Raw genomic sequence first — 10060 nt, forward strand, 5'->3', positions numbered from 1 at the left:
TCATAGATATATGAAATTAAAATAAACTTAGAATCCATAGATAAATTCCTTACACTCCACCATGACTCCATAGATTGTTGTTTTATTTGAGTGTTGGTGAGAAAGAGTGTATATATATATATATAAAAGGGTGAGGATTATGAGATTTATTTGAATGTCTTAGGTTTGGCATTGTTATGCTTGTTCTTATGAATAGAAGAGAAATTATGTATATATATTTACCTCGTTCTTAGGAGTAGACGAGTGCTTTGATTTGTGCGCGTATGTATATGCTAACCATCCGGGAAGTGTCGGTCAAACTCGGGACAGTATCCCCGTGCAAGTTTAGCTTCAGAGCGGTATTAGGTATATGGGAGGCACATGGAATATATGTATAGGCCAGAAGTGAAGGGCCTAAGTGGTGGAGTTAAGGTACAAAGAATTAAATATGAACTTATTGATATAATTTGAATTGTTTTGATTTGTACATCTTGAAAAATAGAAAACGACCTCAATAAATTACGAAATTTGGGCAGAGGCATGTATACGTAATTCTAGACAACTTTTGTGTTTTAACTTTTTACTAAAAAGATTGATTAGAACTTGTAATCGGATAATCTTGGTTACAATAGTTTTTGTTCATTTTAGCAAAGCAGATTTTAGATGTTATTTTAACCAACGAAACGAGCTTATTTTTATCGGTTTCATGTAAACTGAATTAAAACATTATTCTGAACATTTTTTGTGTTTTGAACGTTTCCGAAAAAAATCATCTTAGGGCAATTTTTTTTCGTTTTCAGTTTCAGATTTTTCGGTTGAATTCCATTTAGGTTCTTCTATCAAGTTTTTCTCTCAACCTATTCAATTTCTACTAAATTCATTGTGTTGTCTTTTAGGAAATTTGATTCTGTACAACTTTTTTTCTTTGAGTTTTGGTCAGTTCGAATGATTTAAGCATAAAACAGTGTGTTTTTATACTTCTTCAACAATTTACTTATGACTAAATTATATTAACTTTATTTTTTTGTAGAATGGTGGTCTTATTAATTTCTTTTATGCAGGGTTGACCTACCATATTTTTTTTTATGTTTATTTTGTTTATTTTATTCTCAATTTATATTTAGTTGCGTACGGATAAGAAATTAAATGTCATTGTATCTTGGGAAACTACCCATTCGTCTCAGTGAGGATGGAATTACTTGTCTTGTCCCGTAACAAGAATTAAATGTACTTTTATTTGTGTCTGGTGGACACATGGGTGTCAAATATTTGAACTCAACCTATTTTGTCTCTTGGCAATTTGGATGCGTTCTGTTTGAGCGCAACTGAGCTTCCTTTGCAGGATTAGTTAGGGTTATGGTGGTAACAAGAAATAACTATAATCTTTGGACATGTCTTTCGGACTTCTTTTATTTTTAAGTTTAGGATTGATATTAGTTTATTTATTTATTTATTTATTATGACCTTAGTATTATGACAATTTGGCATTATGAATTATTTTTTAACTTTACATTATTTAAGTTGTTTTGACTAGTTGTTGTTACTTTAATGTTGGAGGTAGAGTTAGTTATGAAATTATGATAGATGGTTTGGTTAGTATTTTGTTAGTTTTTTTTTTTTTCTTTGTAATCTTTGAGCATGAAAATTTACTTAAACCTTTTGTAGACGAGAACATTTAGATTTTGTTTCACCCCTAAGATTTGAATGATAGAATATTAATTGAAATTTAATTCTAATTAATATTTAATTATCCAAATTTTAAGACGTGACACACGACATTATCTTTTCCATTAAAATGAAATAATGTGTACTATCAGCCTTCTCGCTCTATCCTAATGGCATCTCCATCAATTTGCATTAAAATAATTTATAGCCACTAATTCAGATAACTACTAAAATAGTCAAGCCAACATTTGTAAATTAGCTCTTACTGCTCGACAAAAATGAAAAAGTTCACAATTGAATTGTGATGGGGTCAACCCTCAGTTTTTGAAGCTATAAGTGAAGGTTTAATATGAGGATTTTTATACATTCACATAAAAAAAACAAAATAAAGTTTCCCTCCATATATAACTACTAAAATTATTAGCAAAATTCAATTTATAATAAGAAGAAAGAAAAAGAAAAAAAAAATAGACCTAGTATAAGAACCAATTTTTTGCAGGGCCTAAATTTCAGTAAAAATTGGAGACCCACGAGTTTTCTGACCTCTATGCCTACAGCAGGCCCTGCACTATTGTATTATTCTATACTGAAATTTTCATTCATTTTCTTTTTAAATATTTGTTTAATTATCTTTCTTAAGGATGTGTCAATTAACAAAAATTGGAATAAACTTCAAAGGTTCCATTTATTTCAATGTAAAATCTTTTATAGTAAAAACTTTATAATTTTTTTTAAAATTTTCGGTGTTTGGCTCAAACCTTAGGAGAAAAAAAAAAAAAAATTGTAGAAAATGCTCTCAAATAATTGACATGAAAAAAGAATTTGAACAAAAACTTTATTAAGAGGGTATAAATCCATTTAAAAAATAAAAAACTTGTTTTTTAGTTCAAAATTTTCCTAGATTCTATCCTCAAAAGGTCCAAAATTTCATAAATCAACTCAATGAACAAAATAAAGTGGGCATCCATTGATGCATTTTATCAAACAGTTGACAGAAAAGGAAAATGGAGTAAAGCTCACACCTTCACTACAAGAATTAACACTTTTGCCGACCAAAAAATTGGTCACTAAAAGCCCATTTTTGGTCGGCAAAAGTTAGCCGCGACCAAATTTTTTGGTCGCCAATTGAGGGTCGGCAAAAGTAATTCGCGACCAAAATTTTGGTTGGTCGGGAAAAGTCGGATTTGCCGACTAAATTTTTTGGTTGCGATATATATCATTACCGCGACTAATTCATTTAGTCGCTAAAACACTTTGGTCGCGAAAAGTGATATTATCCAGACCAAAAAGTTTGGTCGCCAATTATCACATTCAACGACCAAAAATTTGGGTCGCCAATCGGAACATTCCGCGACCAAAAATTTTGGTCGCCAATCATGACATTCCGCGACCAAAAATTTTGGTCGCCAATTGTCACATTCCGCGACCAAATAGATTAGTTGCCAAAAGTCGAGAAATCGCCGACTACCAATTTAGTCGCCAAAAGATAAGAAATTGTCGACCAATGATTTTAGTCGCAAAAGTGTAGAATTTGCCGACCAATTTTTTAGTCGTCAAATCTCTTTTTTTTTTTGGTCACAATCCTTTTTTGTTTATAACCAGTCAATCCAATATCGAACAAAATTCAATCAACCCAACCACAATTACGGAACAACAACATTTTTTTTTAAAAAAAAAACTAAGAAATCCAAACAAGATGTCCAGTAAAGCTAAGTATGCTCATTGAAGTAACTTCAAACCTCAAAAGATCTACAACATGAATGACTCATCATTGTAATACATAGAATTAGACTGAATTCTGGTAGGAACAAAATTTCTTAGTAGTAAAATTGATTGAAAGAGAGATTCATACATGCCAAAGTTTTAATTAAGCAGCAAGAAAACTGAACCAAAATCCAAAAATAACAGAATAACTATATGAAGAAAGCTGCTGCGTAAGACCATTCTTCGCTTTTGCTTCCGGCATGCAATAACCACAAAATCCACAACATCTTATTTCTTCTTCCCAGCCTTTGCAGCATCTCCAGCCTTGGTCTGCACATTGTGTAACAATGAGAGAGAGAGAGAGAGAGAGAGAGAGAGAGAGAGATTGACCAGTGTACGTGTACCCCAAGGCCAAGATAAGCAATTTCCTTACCTTCTTTACACCACGGATCTTCATGGTCCTGTTCTTCCTTTCCTTCAATTGCTTCCTTGACTTCTCCACCTTTGTGTCCAGGCCGTTCTGCGAAGGAGAAATAGACAAGAAATAAATACACTAAAGAAAATGAAAAACTTCTAGAGATAAATTCCATATGCTCACTTTCTTCCTCATATCATGATAACAAAAGAATACATAGGAAACCTCAATATGACTTGATACTGCCATGTACTCACAAAAACAAACATATTCACTTGAGTGATTTACATAAAATCCATTCTTTATAGTTCATACTCAGAGCTTAACATAAGCATGCATACAGGATTGAGTATTTTGCATAAATACTTTCTAGATCCCAATTATTCCTTAAATGCAAATGTGTACCAAACTGATCAGGACCATTTGAACACTCAAACATCAAGGTTGAATTTCCAGACCAATAAAAATCATCTAACCAATATACAGGAATTCCCAAGCACAAGTAGTCAAGATCTCAATATCTTCAGAAATAATTTAGAAAATAATGGACATAATGTATTGAGTTCTCTTAAAAAAGTTTATAAAGCCATTAGAGATGAATATGGCTATTTGACCCATTTTAGCATTGCAGGTGGATCAAATAGTACACAGAACAATTGAAGTTTGCTTCTAAACATCAAAATTTTGAACTCAAGATACATTTAAACATTTTAGAATTCAGGTGGATCAAAAATGTGCCATCATTAATCCTCTATGCAAATAAAGCTTATCATCTTATTCTCCTGTTGTGATTGAATTCTTCACTAAATTCAAACATAATCAACGTTTTAATGAGAATTACTGTATTGCACTGCACTGCACTGCACTGCACTGGGTCAAATAAGAGGAGTAGAAAAAAATTCAACAGCATGATTGATACTAAAAGAGATACTGAATAAATGAATCTAAAACAAAACCCATACATACCGAAGCAACAGAAATTGCAAACAAAAGCAGAGAGAATGTTCATTTCAGTGCAACTTAGGTGATGCAGACGCCCATTTAAATAGATAGCAATTGGTAGTAAGTAGCTTGTAGATTGCAAGAAAATTAAAAATTCTGACCAAGACATCATCAAAAATGAAAATAAATAGCTTGTAGATTGCAGGAATTATAATAATATTCATCATATCTTTAATTTTCTATAGATGCTCCAGTGTAAAATTCTCATGCCCTTATTCAAACATTTGCCATAAGATAAAAAATGAAAAAGATCACTCCCAGTGGTAAGACAGTTTTTCCAGTCACTTATTAATCAAACCATAGGACACTTAAATGTGAAATAATCATTGCACTTTTCTCATTGCAAGTGGTCACAACTCATATAATATGTTGATTTATTATTATTATTATTATTATTATTCATCTCTTTTTTTTTTTCTTTTTTTCGTTTTAATAAATTCAATTTTGATTGTTTTTGTTTAATAAGTTGTGACTTTACTGGTAAAAAAACACAAAACATTACAACACCAGATGAAGGTGGAGTTTCACAAAACTTCTGAAAAATGAGTAAAGGAGTTCCTCATTCAATCAAAAACTTGAATGAAGATAGAGAATGCCTGTAACTGAGATATTATAAGAGACGCATTAAGAATCAGGCTAACTAACCTGAATGCAAAATGCAAGGCTCAATATATTGTTAGCCAGCCAATGCTTCTGTGAAGCATACCATGCACAGAAAAAGGAAGTTTGCACAGAAAAAGGAAGCATACCAGCCAGATATACTAATGATCTGAAAAACATTGCACATGTTACCTTGTAAAGTTCTTCATCAAATTGTGCTAACTGAGCACACTTTGCCATGATATCTTTCCTCATAAAGAATGGAGTTTGCAATGCAGTGTACCCCCTTTTCTCCACAAAATCAAGACCAAAATTAATTAGAGCTTGATTAAGGCGTACACCATCTTTCAGATAGAAACCTCTACCTCCAGCTACATTAGCACCTAGATGTTTCAAGACCATTTGCATTAGCATCGTAATGAACCTAATAACACATAATTATAAAAGAATTGCATTTGAGAGAATCTAATAAGCATGGATACAACCACAGAACAGACACGACAAGGATACGACCAAAAAAAAACGTTTTATATACGACCAACTAGATGTTTCATCCATGGCTAGCACTTATTGTCTAAAAGACAAGAAAATAAAATAGAATAGAGACAAGAACCATTTGCTCAATGAGTTCCATCGGATGTGTCTAAGAAAAAACAGTGAGAAACTAAAATCAGTATAATTGAACAAATAAACCACAGATTATATGTGTCCCTGCAATGAAATGAATAGTCATAACTGTCATAGTGATTTTTTCCCCCACACCAATATAACAACAGTTCAGATAACTAAAGTCTATCTTTCAAAGAAAGCTTTCTATGACAAATCTTATGGGGGTTGTTGATTTTCAGTCATAATTGTAGCATGGAAATCAGAAATAACCCATAGAAATACTTGAAAATATCAACCTCCCTTAGGCTCGGGTGAGCATTGCTTATTCCATGCAATAGTTTTCTTCTCCTATTTTAAGAAAGTGAAAGAATGATAAACTATACTCTTAACTAGGACCAAATGGAATTTTCAAACCCATGCACCAGTTTCAACAGAATAATTTAAATGATGCAGATAACAGCAACTCCAAGAGGTAAGTGAGATTTCATAATCTCATAGACCGAGGTCAACTGAAATTTAGGTACACTAAGGGTTTCCATTACCTTCCCTTGCTCATTTTCAAAAACCAGCTAAAAAGTGGAAAGCATAATAAAGCTCACACATGTAGAAGGTAACCGCCATTCACAAATAGGCATATAAGAGAATAGTGAATCACGAATCATAAGATTCACTTTATTTAACATATTATATAATTTTATATACACATCTATAAACTATAAACACATAAAAATACATACAGGATTTAGAATGAAATAAATATCAATATTACTAAATTATACATGTGTATACAGTATATACATATAAAACCACCTATATCAAAGATTTTTTGTAATCATAGTAACTCAAAATCAAAATCATGGGTTTTATTCAAGATTATTTTCACTGCTTAAAAAAATTCAATCAATTCGAGGATACACAATAAACGGAACAAATGAAAGAAAAAGATTATCATACCTGCTTCTATTGCTGCCACTGTTTCCTATGCTTCCACTATTAAAGCAACGAAGAAGAAATTTGGGTCCGGCATTAAATCAAGTAGAAATGTTCTACAAATTGACTAGGAATGTTAGGCACGACAATAAAATTTCAGGAATGTTGGACCCAGCATTAAAATTGAGCTATACGAAATGGGATAGTTGAGTAGAAATTTCCTCACAATCTACAACATGAATAAATTGTGCCTTTGCACTATCAAGTGGAAAGCAACAGCACAGATCACAGATTGCTTTCAAAAGGATAACCTAAAAAAGGCATGAAAACCACATAAAAATTAAGTCTTTAGCATCCACAATTGACAACAATTGAAACTAATAATCTCAAAACTTCATGGACAACAATTTGTGCAAATTAAGTATAGCATAACAACTTCATCAAATTAGACTTAAACACTGACCATTGAATCTAATTGTCATAAAAATATACTAAACATGAATTCTCGAGGTGTTGCAAAACAGAGAGGAAAATAGAACAATCTCAAATTCCATGTCCGCAACTGTCTGGCATGTTAGATCCAGTAGGCTCATTATGTTCAAGTAGTTTGCAGCCTCAGGGCATATTAATAAATTTGGAATAAGGTATACCTGTTAAGCTTAAAAGCTTAAAATCATGAAACATACCTGTTAAGCTTTGTAGGGACTGCTCAATCTCCCAACAAGCCATTACTACTTCCATTGCGTGTACACAAACATGTTGTTGCAGCTGTTCTTTAAAAGAATAGAGCAATAACACATAATGTGCCTACATTATAAAGAGAGATTAGAATTAAGACCACATTGTAATTATCATTTTCTTTTGAACATAGGATATGTTTATCTATCAAAATATATCTCAAAGTTGGCGGAATTGCTTCATGTCCATCAAGAACTCATCAAAACTAAGGCATGGAAGGATAATAATAAATAAAAACCAAAACACAATCAACCCAGCCACTTCCAACACCTAATCTCAAATACAAGCTCTAATGTTATGGAAGTTAAAAATAAAGCTGCTCATTGAGAATTCCTTGAAAGGTGGTTTTGCTTTCACCCAAAAAGCCACATAATTTTTTATTTTTTTTATTTTTTCTGAAATCTGATCCCACTCGCTTATCCCACCATTGAAAACCATTTCATTTCTAAATTTCCACAGCACCCAAAAGATTGCTGGGATAGATAACCAGATTGCTCTGACTACTAAGTTGATGAACACTTGATACAATAAAACAACATAAAAACACATAAATGTCTCACAAATTCAGCAATTAGGCACAATGTTGATCAAAAACCCACTTCATAAAAGCTAATTAAGAGTAATCAACATTTCAACACAAACTTGTATAAGTAAATAAACAGAGAGGGAGAAAGAGAAAGAGAGAGATTTGGGGAAAAACCTTAAACATATACATAAAGACGAATAAATGATGTTTAGAGACCAAATAAATTCTGACAAAGAGATCAAATAAAAAAAGAACAAATTCTAATGAAGAGATTATAATATAATAATCAGTGACATCAATCTCATTCTTCAAGTAATCCAAAAGCCTAGTGACGAAAAAGAAAATGTAGGAACTAAACCGATATATGAAATTGATAGTTTAGAGATGAAATAGAACAAATGGTGATAGTTTAAGTGATAAAAGGTGAAATTAATTCTAAAAGAAAACAAACTTATCTCAGTGAGGGTTTGACAAAGTTTCACAAGCAGCTTAATCTGCCTTCGTCCAACCAACAACTCTTGACTGTGGTGGTTTTGAAACCCTAGCTTCATAGAGAGAGAGAGAGAGAGAGAGAGAGAGAGTAAATGAACGAGAAGCAACGACAGTTTCCCAAAACAAGAAGAGAAGCAGTAGCAAAGAGTTGAAATCATTTGGTGAATCGCTTTTTCGATGAGACGATTCAGAGGAAAGAGAGGAGGAAGTAGTGTACCAAGTAAATACCCTTCTTCGATGAGATGATTGAGAGAGACTGAGACTGAGCTCTTTCAAATTTGCTCCATTAGAACCCTCTCTCTTAGTTTTTCCCAGGTATCTTCTTCAAACCCTCTCTCTTCTCCACATCTTCCCAGTTTCTATGTACCTTTACGATAGAAGCCAAATAGTTGTGTATAATATATTTTTGGGTTTGGGGTTTGGCGCCAGATTATTTCATTTTGCGCCTATTCTTATTTCGATCATATTATTCACGACAATCACAAAAAATATACAATCACATTAATTAATAGGGTGAATAAAAAATATACATATAATCACATTTAATTTAAAAGTGACATAAAAAATAAATATTATTATACTTAATTAAATTAAGTGTGATTAAAATATCAATCTAATTTTTTTTATCACACTTTCAATAAAAGTGAGATATTTTTATTTGTCAAAGTATGATTGTTAACTATTTTTGTAGTAGTGATATAATCACACTTTAATTAGAATATGTGATTAAAAAATATATAAATAATCACACTTTTAATTAGAATGTGTGATTAAAATATATATATATATATATATATATATATATATATATAATCACACTTGTTTAAAAAGTGTGATTAAAAAGTAATAGTATATATATAATCACACTTTAATTAGAATATGTGATTAAAAAATATATAAATAATCACACTTTTAATTGGAATGTGTGATTAAAAAATATATATATAATCACACTTGTTTAAAAAGTGTGATTAAAAAGTAGTATATATATAATCACATTTTAATTAGAATGTGCGATTAAAAAATATATAAATAATCACACTTTTAATTAGAATGTGTGATTAAAATATATATATATAATCACATTTGTTCAAAAGTGTGATTAAAAAGTAGTAGTGTATATATTATCACACTTTTAATTAGAAGGTGTGATTAATATATATATATATATATATAATCACACTTAATTGAAAAGTGACATAAAAAATAAATATTATCACACTTCCAATAAAAGTGAGACATTTTTTTTTTGTCAAAGTGTGATCTTTAACTATTTTTGTAGTAGTGAATTTCAATTTATCACACACACTCTCTCTCTCTCTGATCTATGAAGAAGAAGAAGAATGGATTTGGATTTGCATTTGAAAATTCAAACCCTAGAAATTTATGATATGGGTTTT

The 10060-nt window shown here is 31.2% G+C and overlaps 1 protein-coding gene across 8 annotated transcripts; it reads right to left on the reverse strand.

Annotated features, from left to right (window-relative positions):
* Positions 1-3341: 3341 nt before the first annotated feature.
* Positions 3342-9033, reverse strand: LOC145797251 (serine--tRNA ligase-like). Of its 8 annotated transcripts, XR_014338568.1 has the most exons (7): positions 8878-9033; positions 7591-8713; positions 7131-7215; positions 6929-7020; positions 5558-5748; positions 3782-3868; positions 3342-3678 (listed from the first exon to the last, which is right to left on the reverse strand). XR_014338568.1 is itself a non-coding variant. In XM_082883925.1 (6 exons), the coding sequence occupies exons 2-6, from the start codon at positions 7643-7645 to the stop codon at positions 3637-3639; spliced, it is 423 nt and encodes a 140-aa protein (XP_082740051.1). In that variant the 5' UTR covers positions 7646-8709; positions 8878-9033; the 3' UTR covers positions 3342-3636. The 8 variants fall into 8 exon arrangements, 4 of the variants coding, with proteins under 4 accessions (XP_082740051.1, XP_082740046.1, XP_082740054.1 ...); XR_014338571.1 differs by lacking the exon at positions 7131-7215 and having other exon boundaries at positions 6929-6964; XR_014338570.1 differs by lacking the exon at positions 7131-7215.
* Between the last annotated feature and the right edge of the window lie 1027 nt (positions 9034-10060).

This window comes from Camellia sinensis, chromosome 1 (genome assembly GCF_055761805.1).
Source record: "Camellia sinensis isolate YWXY chromosome 1, ASM5576180v1, whole genome shotgun sequence".
In the NCBI taxonomy this organism is placed as follows: domain Eukaryota; kingdom Viridiplantae; phylum Streptophyta; class Magnoliopsida; order Ericales; family Theaceae; genus Camellia; species Camellia sinensis.

Excerpts from the sequence above, each read along its gene's own strand:
- LOC145797251 (XM_082883925.1), bottom strand. The coding sequence starts at position 7,645 with ATGGAAGTAGTAATGGCTTGTTGGGAGATTGAGCAGTCCCTACAAAGC. Across the intron at positions 5,749-7,590 it reads GTCCCTACAAAGCTTAACAG|GTGCTAATGTAGCTGGAGGT; the intron begins GTATGTTTCATG and ends TGAAACATCTAG. Across the intron at positions 3,869-5,410 it reads GCCTTGCATTTTGCATTCAG|AACGGCCTGGACACAAAGGT; the intron begins GTTAGTTAGCCT and ends TCTCCTTCGCAG.